The sequence below is a fragment of the Dama dama genome, chromosome 24 (assembly GCF_033118175.1).
Source record: "Dama dama isolate Ldn47 chromosome 24, ASM3311817v1, whole genome shotgun sequence".
NCBI lineage: Eukaryota > Metazoa > Chordata > Mammalia > Artiodactyla > Cervidae > Dama > Dama dama.
Window position 1 is genome coordinate 19,411,868 of NC_083704.1, and position 18,492 is coordinate 19,430,359.

General features: G+C 46.0%; 2 protein-coding genes and 2 non-coding genes across 12 annotated transcripts in view; 3 read left to right on the top strand and 1 right to left on the bottom strand.

The window, feature by feature from the left end:
* The window catches only part of CTNNB1 (catenin beta 1), a 46,220-nt gene extending 40,630 nt beyond the window's left edge, over positions 1–5,590 (top strand). For 3 of the 6 annotated variants that reach the window (XM_061127864.1, XM_061127862.1, XM_061127866.1), the window contains 5 exons: positions 348–467; positions 1,105–1,255; positions 1,340–1,461; positions 2,414–2,474; positions 3,428–4,727. In XM_061127864.1, the coding sequence (XP_060983847.1) occupies positions 348–467; positions 1,105–1,255; positions 1,340–1,461; positions 2,414–2,474; positions 3,428–3,636 (663 nt within the window). In that variant the 3' untranslated portion in view covers positions 3,637–4,727. Of the gene's footprint in view, positions 1–347; positions 468–1,104; positions 1,256–1,339; positions 1,462–2,413; positions 2,475–3,427; positions 4,728–5,191 lie in introns of those variants that run through there. The other 3 variants (XM_061127868.1, XM_061127863.1, XM_061127867.1) reach the window with 3 other exon arrangements.
* Positions 5,591–6,692: 1,102 nt separating this feature from the next.
* Positions 6,693–6,799, top strand: LOC133046365 (U6 spliceosomal RNA). The gene has a single exon (XR_009690495.1). It is a non-coding gene; the product is annotated as a U6 spliceosomal RNA (small nuclear RNA).
* A 2,561-nt stretch (positions 6,800–9,360) lies between these two features.
* ULK4 (unc-51 like kinase 4) overlaps positions 9,361–18,492 on the bottom strand; it is a 524,814-nt gene continuing 515,682 nt past the window's right edge. For 3 of the 4 annotated variants that reach the window (XM_061127853.1, XM_061127854.1, XM_061127852.1), the window contains 2 exons: positions 12,073–12,158; positions 9,362–10,672 (listed from right to left, as the gene is read on the bottom strand). In XM_061127853.1, the coding sequence (XP_060983836.1) occupies positions 10,609–10,672; positions 12,073–12,158 (150 nt within the window). In that variant the 3' untranslated portion in view covers positions 9,362–10,608. Of the gene's footprint in view, positions 10,673–12,072; positions 12,159–18,492 lie in introns of all 4 variants that reach the window. The other variant, XM_061127855.1, reaches the window with a different exon arrangement.
* Positions 13,498–13,604, top strand: LOC133046348 (U6 spliceosomal RNA). Its single transcript, XR_009690479.1, has one exon. It is a non-coding gene; the product is annotated as a U6 spliceosomal RNA (small nuclear RNA).

Below are 18,492 nucleotides of genomic sequence, written 5' to 3' on the forward strand. Positions count from 1 at the left end.
AAATACACATAGGTGTACAAAGATTGAGCGAGTACCTGAAGGAAAACGCTGACAGTGTTTGCACATTACTTTCCCATCTTTCTGTCTCCTTTCTTATATATCCCTTTACCCAGAGTGATGGGTGCCTTGTTGGGAAGAGAGTGGTCTTTGGGAGGAATCAGGTACATTGAAGCTGTGGGCAGTTTTGGAGGTGCCGCTTGGAATTGGTGCTGACAGGAGGCCATTTTCACAGAGTGACATTCAGTTAGTGGATCCATCTTCATTCCTGAACTTACTTGCAGATTCTGGGGAACTTTGGATTTTAGAGAACACAATCCCCTATTTATTAACCATATTTCTTTTGGTAGGAGGGAGTCCGCATGGAAGAAATAGTTGAAGGTTGTACTGGAGCCCTTCACATCCTAGCTCGGGATGTTCACAACCGAATTGTTATCAGAGGACTAAATACCATTCCATTGTTTGTGCAGGTATGTTAGTTTTAAGTGAGGTATTCTAGATTCTGTGTCGGTAAAATTTCAGGATTTTAAAGATAAGCAAAGTATTAGGAAACTAGAGACCAAAATAGGGGCACCAGCATCTAATATTTCATCTACTATCACCATTTATAAAATGGTTGTACTGTTCATGCTCTTTGTCAACTACAAAAAATAGAAAATGTGTCATGTCCTTTTAGTTGAATACATTTATGAAAATATCCTTCATTTTTCTTGGGCAGTATAGAAGGAGAAAACATTGGGACTAGAACCTCAGGAAGGGGAAATTTTCTATTCTACTTTCAGGTGTGCTCGGTTTAGAAGGGATGAAAGCTGGTCTGGGCTGCCACAGCACAAACCTCTAGTCACCTCTGGGTTTTCCAACTCTTAGTTTGAATAATACTCTGAATAAGAGGTTTGTAGCTAAAAATGCTCCAGAAAACCATTGCTGCCAAGCATCACACACTCAAGAACATAAACTTAGTGTATGATTTAATGCAGGCTTCCTATTTAATACAAGTGGCACAGATACCACTTACACTGTGAACTGGGACTGTTTACACCACAGCGGGGCGGCTTGCCATGTTTTAACTTTGGATTTGATGAGGTTTCATGTGTGTTTTCTCCTCAGCTGCTTTATTCTCCTATTGAAAATATCCAAAGAGTAGCTGCAGGGGTCCTCTGTGAACTTGCTCAGGACAAGGAAGCTGCAGAAGCTATTGAAGCCGAGGGAGCCACAGCTCCTCTGACAGAATTACTTCATTCTAGGAATGAGGGTGTGGGTAAGTAGGACAGGAATCAGCCTTTAGCTTGTGTGCAGTGAAGCCTCAGCTTTTCCTCAAGGACCTTTTTCCTTCTTCTCCCAGCAACATATGCAGCTGCTGTTTTGTTCCGAATGTCTGAGGACAAGCCCCAGGATTATAAGAAACGGCTTTCGGTTGAGCTGACCAGTTCTCTCTTCAGAACAGAGCCAATGGCTTGGAATGAGGTAGGCAGTGTGAGCACGTTTATTTGATGGTTTGCTAGAGCACCAAGGCAGTGTGGTTTCCTCTCAGACGACTCAGTGCACATTCATTTGCACTGACTGTGTCCTTGGCTTGAATATTCATTCTTTACACTATCTTAGCAACTGATGTAAGGAAAAACTACAGCTTTATACAGCTTGTTTAGAACAAACAAGTTAGAATTTGTAAGGGAGACAGATGAAAAACTTAACAGATTAAAAAACACTTTTCAAAAGGTTAGGAAAGGGGCAGTCAATTAAATGCTGTTAGTTGGAGGTCAGTTTATCAGTACTTCTTAAACCTACTTTTCTATTTGAATTTCTATTAATTTGTTCAGTATTTGTCCTTGATACAGACAAATTGAAACAGTCGAACCACCCTAAAAGTTGATACAGTTATTGTACATAATCATAAGGTGGGTTATAAAGAGAGAGGCTATATATTATTAGGGAAAAAGAAGCAAACTGCTAAACAGGTAATTAGTAATATATTAATTGGATGTTTAATAGACAGTCTCAACTGTTCCAACTTCAGCTCTGAACATCCTCACCCAGCCCTTTCTCCAGACCTGTTCCACACAGTTTAGTGGCAACTTAGTTCTTTTAGCTGTGCAGGTTCTAGGGATCTTCTCATAGCACATCCTGTCAGCAACTCCTATTGGGGGTGGACACTTTGCCTGTTTTGTTTCCTGTTACATTTCTAGCACCTAGTAAATACTTGGTAATAATACATATTTGCAGAAAGAATAAATTACACAGTTTTTCTGTGATTGTGTACATCTGTATTTTGAAATAATTCTGCACTTTGTAAGTAGTTCTGCAGTGTTTGAGTTCTTTATTCCTTTTGTAATCTGAAAATATGTTTTCAAAATATCAGAGAGTATCCTTTGAGTTGAGAATTTCCATTTTGCTTCCCTGCCTGTATTTGTTCATCTAGACTGCTGATCTTGGACTTGATATTGGTGCCCAGGGAGAACCTCTTGGATATCGCCAGGATGGTATGTGTCTCATATTTCTTGATTATCTCCAGATCAAGCTAAAGGTCTAGAGCTTTGTCAGAAGAGCTGTTTTGCTCGTCTTGGGAGGACCTGTTGGCAGGAAAGTAGTGGTAGCAATTAAAGGCAGTTCTTAAATTCTAGAGTCAGCAGTAATATCTTCATTGGTGCACAGGGAATTCTGAGCCACACACCAAGCAAGCACTAGGATCATGCCAATAAATATGTGTCACTGCTGCCAGACTTCTGCAGGACAGTATGTTACAAGTTGCCTGGCTTTCTGTTTAGTTTTTAGTTCAGAGAACCCTTATATAATACCTTTGTCTACAATTCTAGACTCAGATCTGGGATGTGTATTTACATAGCTTTTCAGAAAACTCTGAAAATCTAACTAATTCAAATTTGGGTAGTGGACATGGAGTATATACTATTTATCCTAAATTTTTAATCTTACCTGGTTTTTTCTAGTTAATAAACACTTAAAGCTCATAAGCTTCTTACCTTGACAGGTATATAAATGTTAATAAGCCTTTGGTTAAAAACATACAAAGGTTTCATAGGAAACTGGCACATTTTCCTAGTACTCCTGAGGGTATCACCTAGACTTTATAACAAATATACAGCCGTTGCCAAACCTCCTTGTTATATTGCCTTACCTCACACACACTGTATATGCTGTTGCTACCACTCAGCAACTGTTCTCTGCCCAGGGAAAGGCTAGACGTCCAGGACTAGAACCTGCTAGTCTGCCTTTGGTGGAAACAGACTGTGTAGCTTCATGTGTGGCCTGATACTGGGTAATTACTCAACTGAAGGAAGCAAGAAGGTGAAGAGGTTAGAAGGAATACTTTCTGACACATTTGCTATCCTGGGATCCCCCTAACTCCGTGTTCATGTCATGTCTTCTCTTTTTCTCTCTCCCCCCTCACCTACTGTGTCACTGCCCCAACTCCCAGATCCCAGCTATCGTTCTTTTCACTCCGGTGGGTACGGCCAGGATGCCTTGGGGATGGACCCCATGATGGAGCATGAGATGGGCGGCCATCACCCCGGTGCTGACTATCCAGTTGACGGGCTGCCAGATCTGGGGCATGCCCAGGACCTCATGGATGGGCTGCCCCCGGGTGACAGCAATCAGCTGGCCTGGTTTGATACTGACCTGTAAATCATCCTTTAGGTAAGAAGTTAAACAAGCCAGTTTGGGTAAAATACTTTTACTCTGCCTACAGAACTTCAGAAAGACTTGGTTGGTAGGGTGGGAGTGGTTTAGGCCTATTTGTAAATCTGCCACAAAAAAAAGATACGTACTTTGAAAGATGTCTTGGAACATTTGAATGTTCTCAGATTTCTGGTTGTTAGGTGGTCATGTGTGGAAGTTATTAACTTTAATGTTTTTTGCCACAGCTTTTGCAACTTAATACTCAGATGAGTAACATTTGCTGTTTTAAACATTAATAGCAGCCTTTCTCTCTTCATACAGCTGTGTTGTCTGAACTTGCATTGTGGTTGGCCGGTAGAGTTGCTGAGAGGGCTCGAGGGGTGGGCTGGTACCTCAGAAAGTGCCTGACACACTAACCAAGCTGAGTTTCCTATGGGAACAATTGAAGTAAACTTTTTGTTCTGGTCCTTTTTGGTCGAGGAGTTACAATACAAATGGATTTTGGGAGTGACTCAAGAAGTGAAGAATGCACAAGAATGGATCACAAGATGGAATTTATCAAACTCTAGCCTTGCTTGTTAAACTTTTTTTTTTTTTTTTAATATCTGTAATGGTACTGACTTTGCTTGCTTTGAAGTAGCTTTTTTTTTTTTTTTTTTTTTTTTTTTGCAGTAACTGTTAGTTTTTTAAGTCTCTCGTAGTGTTAAGTTATAGTGAATACTGCTACAGCAATTTCTAATTTTTAAGAATCGAGTAATGGTGTAGAACACTAATTCATAATCACTCTAATTGTAATCTGATAAAGTGTAACATTGTGTAGCCTTTTTGTATAAAATAGACAAATAGAAATGGTCCAATTAGTTTCCTTTTTAATATGCTTAAAATAAGCAGGTGGATCTATTTCACGTTTTTGATCAAAAACTTTATTTGGGATATGTATGGGTAGGTAAGTCAGTAAGAGGTGTTATTTGGAACCTTGTTTTGGACAGTTTACCAGTTGCCTTTTATCCCAAAGTTGTTGTAACCTGCTGTGATACAATGCTTCAAGAGAAAATGCGGTTATAAAAATGGTTCAGAATTAAACTTTTAATTCATTCGATTGTGTCACCTTTTTTTCCTTGTCACTAAGCGGTCTGTGAGGGTAATAAGTTTTCCTCAGGATGAAGTTGAACTGAGTAAACAGTGAAATAATTTCTTTACACTTGGTCCTGAGTTAAATCGCACCAAAATGTTTTAGCTTTGCACATTTAGCTGTGTAGGAGGAGAGTGTCCACCATCTCTAACTGAAGGACTGTGGGCTTACAGCCTATGGCCAAGACTCCTTCAGCCTGACTGCAGGTATGTATATAATTCTGTCCAAGTGACCAGAGGCCTCATGGTTCAAAGGCATCTAGTAGTTTGGCGACATAGAACAAAGTGGGTTAGTTTGTCAGTTGTGTCTGACTCTTTGTAACCCTGTGGACTGTAGCCCACCAGGCTCCTCTGTTCATGGGGTTCTGAACTCCAAATAAGCATCCCACCCCCAACCCCAAACTCCATCACATGGTCTCATTCCTTTAAGGTAATAATGAAGAATTATCCACCTGGATTTGGACTTCAAGCACCTTCACAGAAGTGTGACTCATTTGGAGCGGGGAATTCCTTCAACTCTACTTTGAACTGATAATTAAGATGGTTTACCTGTCGATGTTTATCTGAACATAATCAGAGCGAACTAGAATGGGCCTTCTTCCATTGCTCTCTGCCAGGTGAGCCTGTCATCCTGGTGGTAGGTCTGACAAGTTTTTAGTTCATCCCTGAGGGCAGAGTCAGTATACCTGTTAGAACTTGTGTTTTGGGGCTTTAAAAAGAGTGAAAGTGTTTGTACTGAGAGAGAGCTGTTTCTGATTGACTGTGTATTTAAACATTATTCAGTTCCTTGTTGTTGGATGAGGACCCTGTATAAAAGCTTTATAAATTCTTCCCTGTGGTCTAATTGGGCTGAGGGGGAAAACATTTGTGTATTTGGTGAAGGGGCAGTTCTGCTTCCAGTGCAATGACAGAATGAAGGTAGCACTGTGAGAACTGTTAGTAGGTTAGAGTGAAGATCTTTATAGTGAGTTCAGCTTTTAACATAAAGAATCACAGCAGGGTGTTTCATTTAAAGAACTTTTTAAAACCAGAAAATACTTCAGAGCTTGGCCTAAAATCATTGTAATTTTGAAGTTCCATGTAAAAACTTAATACGAAGGTTAATCTGATGCAGCAAAGTAGCTCAGCAGTGTACTGAAAAGGACAAAGCAACGTCCAGGACCCTTGTGAAAAATCACATAAGAGGACTTGCTGTTCTCTGAGCTGTGAAGGCCTGACTGTAAAACCTGAGGTAAAGCTAGAGGTAGTTAACATGTTATTGACTGGAGATGTATCAACACATTTTTAGAGCGGGAGAGAATTAACATCACTGTGAGAAACTGTTAGCGCATACAACTTAAGATTGTCATTCACATTTTGTTCTGTTAGCTTTTTGTTCCAACTTTGTGTGTATTATAAATGTAAAATTTTCAAAATTTAGAGCAACATATATACTAGTGTCTCAGAAGATGATAGTTCTTTAGAATATAGTTCTGATTCAGACAATGTGAATATTATACCAACAAAAAAACCTTAGTGATCGATTCTGATACAGAAAGAAAAAGAAAACTCACGATTCTGGAGAATGCTCCTTTGCTTCTGCAGAAAACTGGTTTGAAGACATTTCACAAAAATCAGAAGACGAAAGATGTGTTAGGTAATCTACAAAATGTTAGTGGAACAACAGAATTTTTAGCCAGTCAAAAGAAAAGTTGACAGCCACGGGTGTTAATTTCTGAAAAAAAGTCACATGGTCAGTGATGAGTTAACCCTGTTATTGGCACATGAATAGAAGTGTACACTAAGGGAACAGAATAAGATGACAATAGACACTTGGAAGGTAGCACTGGAGGTCAGTGTGGAAAAGAGGGACTTTTCAGTCAAGTGTGGAACAGGTAAGGCAGCCATTTGGATAAAACTGAAGTTAATGCAGGGAAGAAAATCCATGATCAGTGCTCGCTTCGGCAGCACATATACTAAAATTGGAACGATACAGAGAAGATTAGCATGGCCCCTGCGCAAGGATGATACGCAAATTCGTGAAGCGTTCCATATTTAAAAAAAAAAAAAAAAGTAAAAAAAAAATCCATGATCAACAAAGTATAAAAGCCCACACCAGACGCCCATGTGTCCAGTAACTGCAAGAGAACAGTGACAGTAAAATACAGTTTTAACAACAGTATGGGTATGTCTCGCGTTGAAACTGAGCGGAAAGCGAGTCACCGAGGCGTGCGGTAGGACTGGACAGGTGCAAAAACGGGGCAGACCATCTCAAGCAAACCATCCACAGGTGGTAAAACAAAAAAGCAAAAAAATAATTACCAAAAAAACCAGAATAGTGATTTATTATCTGGGGATGGAGGTGCGTAGGACGTTTGATCCCATTGCAGTGACCACCACTGAGCTGAAAAATAAAGCTTTTTCCATGTTGGAGGAGGTGTTTGAGACCTGAGGCTTTGATCTGGTTATCTGAATCCTTGATAGTGAAAGATCTTGAGGTAAATATGCTCTTTCATTTTTGTCTTGCTTCGTGTAATAAAAACAGAAGATCTGCCCCATGCTGTATAGTTTATAAGCTAACAGAAAGCCGCGTTGTTCCACTGCAGGTGTTTTGTTCTAGTAGGTGAGAACCTAACTGCCTTGCTTGAGTGAACACGTGGCAGATGCGATTAGAAAATAGCGGCGGCGGGGGTGTGGGGCCCTGGAAAGGTGGTGTTTGCTTTTTCTCGGCATCAGCGTCGTCTGTGGTGTCCATGCTGCCTCCCCATCTGGTGAGGAGGCTAGAGGGCGGGGTGACAGGCCTCTGCCGCCTCATCATCACGCCTCAGACGTGGAGGTCAGGTGTAAAAGGCCAGCCTTCTTCCAGGTCACGTCAAGACCCCCCCCACTCTGCCCAGGTCCTGATTCTGGGCCGAGGCTGCTGCCGGTTGCCACTTCCCTCCCTCCGCTTATCCAGGCTTGAGGCTGTTGGGGCCAAAGCCTCCTCACGTTTGGTGAGTCTTGTCCCCCGGCTCCAGAGCTCTCCCCAGGGACCAAGCCTCCCCCTCCCTCAGGCTCCTACCTCACTCAGCCTAAGTCCCTGTGTCGGAGAGACTGACTTCTACGTAGTTTGCTGTGGTTTGAGTAAGGAGAAGATGGCATTTTGCTTCAGGTGGGGGCAGGAGAGACCCAGACCTTTGACAAGAGCCTTGGCCTCCAGAGCCCCCACTTTCTGACCTGTGCCACAGGGCTGAGACCTGCCCTGCAGTCCCAGAACTGACTCGAGACCCTCATGAGGTGACATGGCAACCTCACAGTAACACGGGAGACGTGAGCAGCTGGACAAGTACCAAGAACCATAAGAGAAGGAAATTCCACTGCTGTTGCTTAGCTGCCAGATTCTGCCCAGGAGGCCTCCCAGGCCAAAGTCACCCCAAACAGATGTTCCCAGAGGGCCAGCTCACTGGGCGCAGACTCAGGCTGGAAGTTGAGGCAAGGTCTCAAAGCTCAGGCCTGCCGTGAGTGGAGAGGTGGCAGCCTGCTGTGGCCTCGCGAGTCCTCTCCACACACAGCGTGCTTCTGCTGCCTTCTTTGCCCTCACCTCTGTGAGGCCTTCCTCCCTGGGCGGCCCGGCCAGTAGACTGTAGTCAGTCAGCAGACAGCTGACGCTCGGAGGTGACAGGAAGGGCAGGACCAGTAGGCACCTGGGACACTACCAGAACCCTAAGGGCGGCCGGCAGCCAGCTCTCCTCAGAGCCTGGGAGGCCACAAAGGGGTGTGGGCTTCCCACGCGGGGCAGGAGGGGTGACCGCCCTCAACACCCTCCTTCACGTCCTCCATCCAGACAGTTCACGTCCCCTACCTCAGCTCTGTAGGATTGGGGCTCTTGCTTTCCATAAGGTGCCTTTGTGAGAAGGACATAAATGATCCCCCAACTCCAGGAGGTCAGAAGAGCCTCACACCAGGGTGCAAAATGTGGCATGGGCTAGCTTCAGCGCCTGACACCCTGGGTTGAGCGCCCCTGGAGGACAGAAGCCCTGCGAGGGCCTGTCTTCCCCTCACCCCTGCCTGTTCCTCAAAGCAGCAGGGCTGCGGACTCTCCACTTAGCATGGTTTCGGAATGGTAAAGCTTTCCTGTTTCACCTTAAGTAGCAAAGACTCATCCCTGCTCAACGCAGAAGCATAAAGAAGATTGCATTGCTCTGAAATATCTTCTGGGAGGACTCAGCCCAGAACTCCAGGGTGGTTCCCTCAAGATCTGAGTGAAAGGAGAGAATGGATTGCCTGGGCAAGCAGAACTGTGCCTGTTGCCTGCACCAGGGGGCCAAAGCAACAGGAGCTGAAGGCCAGGCCTCCACCAACTCCCTCACCCTTGGAGCACAGGCACATCCGGGCAGGCCGGGGAGCACAGCCGGGTGATGGGCATGCTGCCCAGCAGGACTTCCTGTGGGGCCTCCTCATGGGGACAGTGGGGAGGCTGGAGCAAAAGAAACTGCCTGCTTCAGGGTGCAGGTCCCCCTTACACCCCAGCTACTCACAGCTCGACATCCCATTGCTGGACAAACAGGCTCTGGAGTCCGAGTCCTAAGTTCGACCCGATGGTGGGGCCTTGGGCAAGTGGGCTGGCTCTGAGCTTTGATTTCCTCTGCTATGAGATGGAGATAAGAAGGTGTGCTTGGCAGGTGGTGGGGTTTAAATAAGGTAAGTTACATCCATGCCTTTGTGGAGGAGGGCACAGGGCGTCTGTTCACTGCAAAGCCACATGGAAGCTGGCACACTACCCAGATCACAGCAGCCCATGAGGCTGTTGGTGACAGTGTGACCAGCTTCCTGTGGCACAGTAGATGGAGCCTCCTGTGTGCCCAAGGGGCTTCCCTGGGGGCTCTGATGGTAAAGAATCCTGCAATGCAGGAGACCTGGGTTTGATCCGTAGGTCGCAAAGATCCCACTCCAGTATTCATGCCTGCGTAGCTCCTGCCTGCCTGCCCATCCTGCCTGCACAGGGGCTGTGACCGGGCACAGAAGCCCGTCAGGACGGGGCTCCTCTGTCCGAGAAGTCTGGGGCACTGCCGCTGCTGATCTAGTCTAGCCCTTTCATTCTGCAGTGTGAAGGAACCAGCCCCAGAAAGGAGGCCAAGGAACGTTCTCAACTTGCTCACCTGGTTCCAGCCGCCCAGGATCTTCCCCCCACCCTGCCCCCCAGTGCTGCAGTCCTAGCACCCTTCCGCAGTGTCGGGGGTGTTAAGGGTGTATGTGTTGAGATAGAAGCTGGGAAGGTTTTGAGGCTGGGAGGTGGTGGTCACTGGTGGAAGGCGGGGGAAGGAGTCTACCACGATGCCTTCATCCCACCTAGGTGAGCAGACCTGCCAGGAAGCCAGCATTCCTTGAGCATTCTGCATTCCTTTAGGCAGAGTTTTAACTACCTGCTCCTGTGAGTGGAGTCTTGCCCATTTCTCCCCAGGATTCTTAGAATCAGTTCATTCCTGAAATGAAAACCCAGGCAGGTAAAATAAAACAAGCTTCCAAAGGCTTGCTCTAGATCTGTAGCTGGAGGAGCATTCCTGCATCGTCCCGCCTGGTAAATCTCTGGAGGAGACTGAGGGTGGGAGATGCCCGCAGCTTCCCTCCACTTTGATGCGCAGAGGCCTACCTAGCCCACACACAGCAGGAGAGCATTCTGAGAACAAACCTGGGGTTCCCAGATGCATCCAGCAGGCACCGAGAAGGCTTGTTCTGAGTGGGTTTTCTAGGGCTGGAGTCAGAGCATCTCAGCCAGAGGTTCTGGATTCAGCTGACTTTATTGGACCCACACTGTGGGTGTGGTGACCTGTGGAGTGTGTGTAGCCGGGGGTAGGGACCGCAGAGAGGCTGTGCTGAGTGCCTTCTTGCCTAGCGTCCAGCAGCTTGGAGGATCTCCAGGGCCAAGGACGCCACTGCGCTGTTGGCTGATGACCTGTGAGAAAAACCAAAGTAAACATTTAGGCATTTCCAGGGTTAAATGCCCCATCTTCCAAAGGGGCTGGCCTCCTTTTCACCCAAGTACCTGATGGACCAGCTGCTTCCCTAAGCTGCCCTGAGCATCATTTTGGGAAGCACAGACAGAATCCCCAGGCTCTAAGAGTGGGAGGTGAGAACCCCAAAGCCCACAGTCCCACCATAGCAAGCCCCGTAAGCTACGCCTGAGCTCCTGGCCCTGCCACCACTTGGCGTCTGAGCTGCTTTGGACAGATGCACCAAAGCCGAGTCAGGCAGACGGCAGCCAGAGCCTGTCAGCCCAGAGCCCACAAGGAGCCTGCCTGGCGCCAGCCTGCAGCTAACTTGTGCCAACCAGCAGAGATCCCAGACGCTCCATGGTGCCCCTTCCTGGCCAATCAGCCAGCAACTCGGGATTTCTCATTCTCATAGGTGCGGATGTGCAATTAAGACCTTAAAGTGGACTCTCTGTTACCGGAGCTGTCTGAGACACACACTTGTGTCGCCAGAGGAGAGAGTGGCATGTGGCAGAGCACCTTGAAGTGTAAAATTAGCTGGCGGCACACTCCCGACTACACGGTAGTAGAGCTGCTTCCTAGTGATGGGACTGGGGGCTGCAAAGAAGAGGTGGGGTGCAGGGGGAGCAGGCCACGTATTCCTGCTCTGCACATCAGGGGTCTCTCTGAAAGGAGGGAACTCGTCCTGCTCCTGGCTCAGGCCATGCTACTCTGGTGGAGCCATGAGCCCATCCCACCTGCCAGAGCGGCGCCGGCTGCCAGTGACCAGCCAGGGAGACAACCCGCCTGTCAGGGCCCCATCAGGGCTGAGGATGCTGCCATCCCTGGGGATGGACCCATCTGGCCCAGGAGCCACTGTCCACACCTTATACCACAGGGGCCCCCAGGCAAGAAGGGCCCCTCCCATCAAGGTCAGCCTGTCCTTCCCCTCAGCTCACAGAAAGCACCAGTAAGAGAGCTGGGGGAGGCCAGGAGATTAACCCTGACCCAGTCCAGGATTAACGTAGCAGTGCTGGTTGGAGCTGAGCCTTCTCCACAGAATCACCGTCTCCCCAGTACCTCAACCACATGCTTTTCTCCAATGAATACAATACTCAAAACACCAGGAAGCAGATTCCATAGACCTCGTGAATCTGAAGACAAACTACCAGGAAATGCTTGGCACCACCTCATGTCTTGCATACCCAGCAAAGGCTGGGCACCCCTTAGCAGGTGGGGCCGGGGTGGAAGGGCCGGCTGGCCCACCCACCAGGAGGGAGGGTGCACAGTGGGCAGTGTCAGGTGGGAGGGTGGTGGTCCCTGGTGTGTAGGGGAAACGAGGAGAGGAAGAAGAAATGGGAGAGTGTTTGCCAAGCCTACTCACCTCCCGGCCGGGGCCAGCCCCTCCAGAGCCTGCAGGAGGCTCCCTGCGCTCTTGAGACTCTCCAGGTGCTTCTCGTTGGAGGTGATCTGCAAGGGAGGAGAGGAGAGCAGTCAGCTGACCCACGACCTGTTTGCTGGGCACCCTGAGTCTCAGGCTGCCCCTGTAACTGGGCAGTGAGCCCCGGGGTGCTGCTGACCACAGAGTTGGACAGGGGCCAGGTCAGGATGGGGTGCCTCCTGTCGGCCCCTTAGGAGGCTGTGTGTCCTGGGAGCCTGAACACTTCAGGGAAGGCAAATCATGGGGGAACAAACTTGCCAGCTGTCGGTTCCACGACCCTGCTGGCCCTTGCGTCCCAAGCCCAACACAACCTCTTTCCTACAGAAGGAAGGGTGACTCTGGGTTCCCGGTGATCTCAGGGGGCTGGGAGGAGGAGGCGGCACTGACAGCCGCACCAGGGCAACACCCCTGCCCGGGTGCCCATGCCAACTTCCTGGAGAAACAGGAGACACACTCGGGCACCCTTGAGCCTGCGGCACCACGGGCAGAATCCTAAACCCTCAGGGCTGGAAGGGAATGAACCCTGGCTCTAGTATTAGACTTGTTTCTCTTGATTCATCATTCATCTCCTATTTTTATCTGTTATTCTTCAAATATTTTCTAATAAACACTTGGGTGGCATGTCACATTCAGCAGACTGCAGTTTCCTCTGCATTTTCTCACGCCTCCCTCAGTAGCCTCCCCTCAGAAGGGAAGCGCGCACTGTGCTTTATAGATGAGCTAACGGAGGCTGGGTGAGATGAGGGGCCGCGACGGCAGCACAGGGAGCTGGACCCTCATCCCACCTGAGGCTGGAACCAGGCTGACTTCGGCTGCCCCCACTGTTGTTCTGCCTTCCTACCTGACCATAGCAACCAGGGCTGCAGTATCATCTCCCCACTTCTTAACCAATCACAGATGCAGATGGGAAGGTCACAGGGGTAATTAGACCTTTATGTGGCCTCTGAGTTGCATGTGAATGAATCTGAGCCTCCATGGAGATCCTATCCCACTTCCTGAGTGTGTAGACACCAGCTGCCAGCTCAACTGCATCAGGTGTAATTTCTGCAAAGATTTGCATCTTAGAAGAGCTGCATGCGAATCCGTTCTGAAATTACACCCAGCTTGATGGGTTCAGAAGGCTGCTGTGGTTCAGCAGTTCTGAAGCAAGCACAAACTTAGCCAGAAAGGATCTTCAGCAAGGATTCCCATCTAATTTTTCTCAAAACTGTGCCTCATATGGTTCAGGTGAGCTACATCCAAACCCGCTGCCCTGACTAACCTGCCACGCGGTCATGTGTAAGAGGCTGAGCCCCACCCACAAAGAAATAGCAAGAGTACATTTACTCACGAGGCTACTTGGAAAGTGCAAATAGAAACCTACGGTGAGTGCTCGCTTCGGCAGCACATATACTAAAATTGGAACGATACAGAGAAGATTAGCATGGCCCCTGCGCAAGGATGACACGCAAATTCGTGAAGCGTTCCATATTTTTTGTATACTATCTATGGTGAAACAGATCACCAGCCCAGGTGGGATGCATGAGACAAGTGCTCGGGCCTGGTGCACTGGGAAGACCCAGAGGAATCGGGTGGAGAGGGAGGTGGGAGGGGGGATCGGGATGGGGAATACGTGTAAATCTATGGCTGATTCATATCAATGTATGACAAAACCCACTGAAATGTTGTGAAGTAATTAGCCTCCAACCAATAAAAAAATTAAAAAAAAAAAAAAAAAAAGAAACCTACGGTGAAAATTATGTGATCAAAGGAAGAGATCAAAATAGCATCATGTGCAGCTGACATAAAGGCAAGCATAAATAAAGCCAAGAGAATTAAACTATGCAATCTGGCTGCTTACCTAAACTCTCACTAGCAACATCAACTGTTATCCCACCTATAAAGATGAGTTAATTAGAAAATAAAATTTTTAAATACTATCAATCAGAGGTTCTAATTCTGGTAAAGACAGAGAAAACACATGCCACTCTTCTTGTCCATTTAAAACCTGAACAGAACACACAGAGCAGCTCTTTGAGATCGCAGGGAAGCCAACAGCACCAGCGGTCAGGAAGGACACTGAGGCCAAGGCACCATTGCTGCTTTCCCTTGGGTGGAGCCCGCCTTGAACTCAACACACCCAGACCCTGGAGGTGAGCACTGAGGGGCAGAGAAGAGGGCTCCAGGAGAAGCCAGGCTTCAGGAAGGGGAAAGGAAATGTCCAAAAGCTCCAAGAGTGCAGATGAAAGCCCCTTTCCATTCCCTTGGTTATCTTCCGCCCCAGGCAGCAGGCAGTTCTGCGGTGGCAGCAACAGGAGCCATCAGCCAAAACCCCCCTCGCTGTTCTCCCAGTGTTTGGCCCGGACATGACAAGTGTGGAAGTCAGTAGTCAGTGGCCAGACAAAATGAAAGACCCAGGGAACCAGAAAGTGTTAGGGAGGTGACATGGAAGAGCTCAAGAAAGCTAAAGCTCCAATACTTTGGCCACCTTATGCGAAGAGCCGACTCGTTGGACCCTGATGCTGGGAGAGATTCAGGGTAGGAGAAGGGGGTGACAGGATGAGAGGGTTGGATGGCATCATCGACTCAATGGGCATGAGTTGGCTAGGGTTAGAGGGTTAGGGTAAATAAAAAAGATAACAAATGTATTTCCAGTCACTTGGAAATTAAACAACACTCTTTTAAATAGTCCAAGGATCAAAGAGGACATCTCAAGGGAAATTAGAAAGTATCCTGAGCTGAAAGATGTCTATACAATATATCAAAGTCTGGGGGGGGGGGGTGCAGCTAAAGTGGTGTTTAAAGAGAACTTTATGGTACTGAATACTTAACATAAAAAAAAGGAAGGTCTCAAGTCAATAATCCAGGCATTCACGTTAAGAAACTAGAAAAAGAGCAAAACAAACCCAAAGACAGAAGGAAAAAAAGAGCAGAAATCAAGGGTAATGTCATAAATGTAGGCCCAATATATCAACATCTATATTAAGTGTAATTTACGAAGTGCTACAAATAAAAGACTAACATTTTTGGACTGGATATAACCAAAATAAAATGTGACCATGTGATGCATGCCAACATACCTTAAATACAAAGGCAAACAACAACTGAAATTTTAAGAATGAAAAAAGATATGTCAGACAAATTGTAACCAAAGAAAGCTGGTGTAGTTATAATAATATCAAAGTCAGCTTTAAGCCAATAATTATAACTAAGAATAAAGAGAGACATATATTTATAAAAAGATCAACTGATCAGGAAGATATACCAAGTCTAAATTCTAAATGTACCTAATAACAACCTCAGAATATGTTTAAAGAAATGACAGAACCAAAGTGAGAATTAGACAAACCCATAATTATGGTGGCATACTTTTCAATCTCTCCCAGTAACATGCACATGAAAATCAGAAGGGATATGGATGTTTTACACAACAAGATTAACAAACCTGACCTTATAGACATATAAAGAAAAATTCATTTAACAACTGCAGAATATACCTTCTTTTCAAACGTACATGTAGTCTTCAAAATATACTGTCATAATGCAAGTTCTGACAAATTTCAAAGGTATAACAAAATATCAGGATCTGCACGTTAAAGCCTACGAAATGCTGATTAAAATTTTTTTAATGAAATAAATGGATATATTTACTATGTTCATGAATTAGAAGACTCAATATAGTCCATGTATTGATTTCCCCAAAATACAGGTTTAATGCAATTCCTATCATAATCCTGGCAGGATTTTTTAAAGACCCACACAAATAATATCAAAGTTTTGACAAGTGTGCAAAGGCAAACTGAATGGGGTAACACTTCAACAAATGACGCTGGAACAAATGGACGCCTCTGTGTAAAAACCTGACCCCAGGCACTCATCTCACATCTCAAATAAAATATCATCCAAGGGACTTCCCCGGTGGTCCAGTGGTTAGGACTACAAGCTCTCACTGCTGAGGGTCTGGGTTCGATCCCTGGTTGGAGCTACAATTCCACAGCTGTGTGGCATGGCCCAAAATATAAATGATTCAAAATGGATCATGAATCTGAATGTAAGATGTAAAACAAACAAACAAAAAAACTTCTTGAAAAAAATACAGGAGAATACATATATGACCTTGGGTTTGCTGATGAATTTTCAAATACAACACAAAATCACAATCCCACAAAGAAAAACATTGACAAATTGGACTTTATCAGTGTTTACAAAACTTTGCTCTTTATATATTTACAAAGGAATTTTATTTAGCCATAAAAAGAATGAAATACTGCCATTTGCAGCAAAATGAATGGACCTAGAGATGGTCATACTAAGTAAGGTAAGCCAGACAGACAAAGATAATATCATATGATGTTTCTTATATGTAGAATCTAAAAAAGAAAAACGATACAAATGAAACAAAACAAACTTACATGGTTAGCAAAGGGGGCAGGAGGGGTGGGGGTGGGATAAATTAGGAGTGTGGGATTCGCAGATACAAACTGGTATACAGAGAATGGATAACCAACTAGGTCCTACTGTATATAGCACAGGGAACTATACTCAGTATCCTGAAATACACTATAATGGAAAAGAATAAATACAGATATATACATGTACAACTGAGTCACTTTGCTGTATATCTGAAACCAACACAATATGGTAAATCAACTACACTTTGATTTAAAAAAACAAAAAACTTTAAAAAGCCTTTGCTCTCTGTTAGGAGACTGACACGCGAGCACACGGGCTGCGCTCGGCTCAGCTGCTCCCGTCGCGTCTGACTCTCTGCAACCCCGTGGACCGTAGCCCACCAGGCCCCCTGTCCATGGGGTTCTCCAGGCAAGAATAGTGGAGTGGGTTGCCGTGCCCTCCTCCCGGGGACCTTCCCAAATCAGGGACTGGACCCCTGGGTCCCGTGTCTCCTGCACGGCTGGTGGGTGCTTCACTGCTGAGCCAGCGGGGAAGCCCCCAAGACGAAGCACAGACTAAGAGAAAGCAAAGTCAAAGTGAAGTCGCTCAGTCGTGTCCGACTCTCTGCAACCCCATGGACTGTAGCCTACCAGGCTCCTCTGTCCATGGGATTCTCCAGGCAAGAGTACCGGAGGGAGTTGCCAGTTCCTTCTCCGGGGACCTTCCCAACCCAGGGATCAAACCCGGATCTTCTGCACTGCAGGCAGACGCTTTACCCTCTGAGCCACCAGGGAAGCCATACGACTAGGAGAAAATATTTGCAAATTACATACCTGATAAAGGACTTTTATCCAGAACATGTAAAAGGAATTCTTAAAGTTCAAAAAGAGAACTTTATAAACGGGCAGAAAATCTGCACAGACACTCCATCACAGAGGGTATTACAGATGACAAATGAACATGTGAAATGATACCTGGTATAAGTTGTCACCAGGGAAATGCAAATTTAAGCTGCAATGTATACCACTACACACCTAAATTCATAAAAGCTGACAGTAATCAATGCTAGTCAGGATGCAGAGTAACAAAAACTCTCATTCATGGCTGCAGGATTGCAAAATGGTACAACCATCATGGAAGAGAGTATGGTGATCTGTATAAAACTGAACACAGTTTTCCCATACAATCCAGCAGTTGTACTCTTAGGTATTTACGCAAGAGAAATGAAAACTTGTGTCCACAGGAAAACCTGTGTGCAAAGTTTGTAGCAGCTTTATTCTAAATCACTAAAAAGAAAAAGGAACCTAGATGTCCTTCAATAGAAAAATGGAAAAACAACTAGGAAAGCCTTCATGCCTTACTAGGTACACAGGTCTGATTGGATTTTCAGAATGAGATGCCAGTAAATATGAGTCTGGATACTTTTTGAAAAGATAAGAATTTTAATTTGCCTTGCTAAATTATTTTGTCGTACGATATCAATTTCCTATAATTAGTCAGTTCAGTTCAGTCGCTCAGTCGTGTATGACTCTTTGCGACCTGATGAATCGCAGCACGCCAGGCCTCCCTGTCCATCACCAACTCCCGGAGTTTACTCAAACTCATGTCCATAGAGTCGGTGATGCCATCAAGCCATCTCATCCTCTGTCATCCCCTTCTCCTCCTGCCCCCAATCCCTCCCAGCATCAGGGTCTTTTCCAATGAGTCAACTCTTTGCATGAGGTGGCCAAAGTATTGGAGTTTCAGCTTCAGCATCAGTCCTTCCAATGAACACCCAGGACTGATCTCCTTTAGGATGGACTGATTGGATCTCCTTGCAGTCCAAAGGACTCTTAAGAGTCTTCTCCAACACTACAGTTCAAAAGCATCAATTCTTTGGCACTCAGCTTTCTTCACAGTCCAACTCTCAAATCCATACATGACCACTGGAAAAACCATAGCCTTGACCAGACGGACCTTTCTTGGCAAAGTAATGTCTCTGCTTTTTAATAT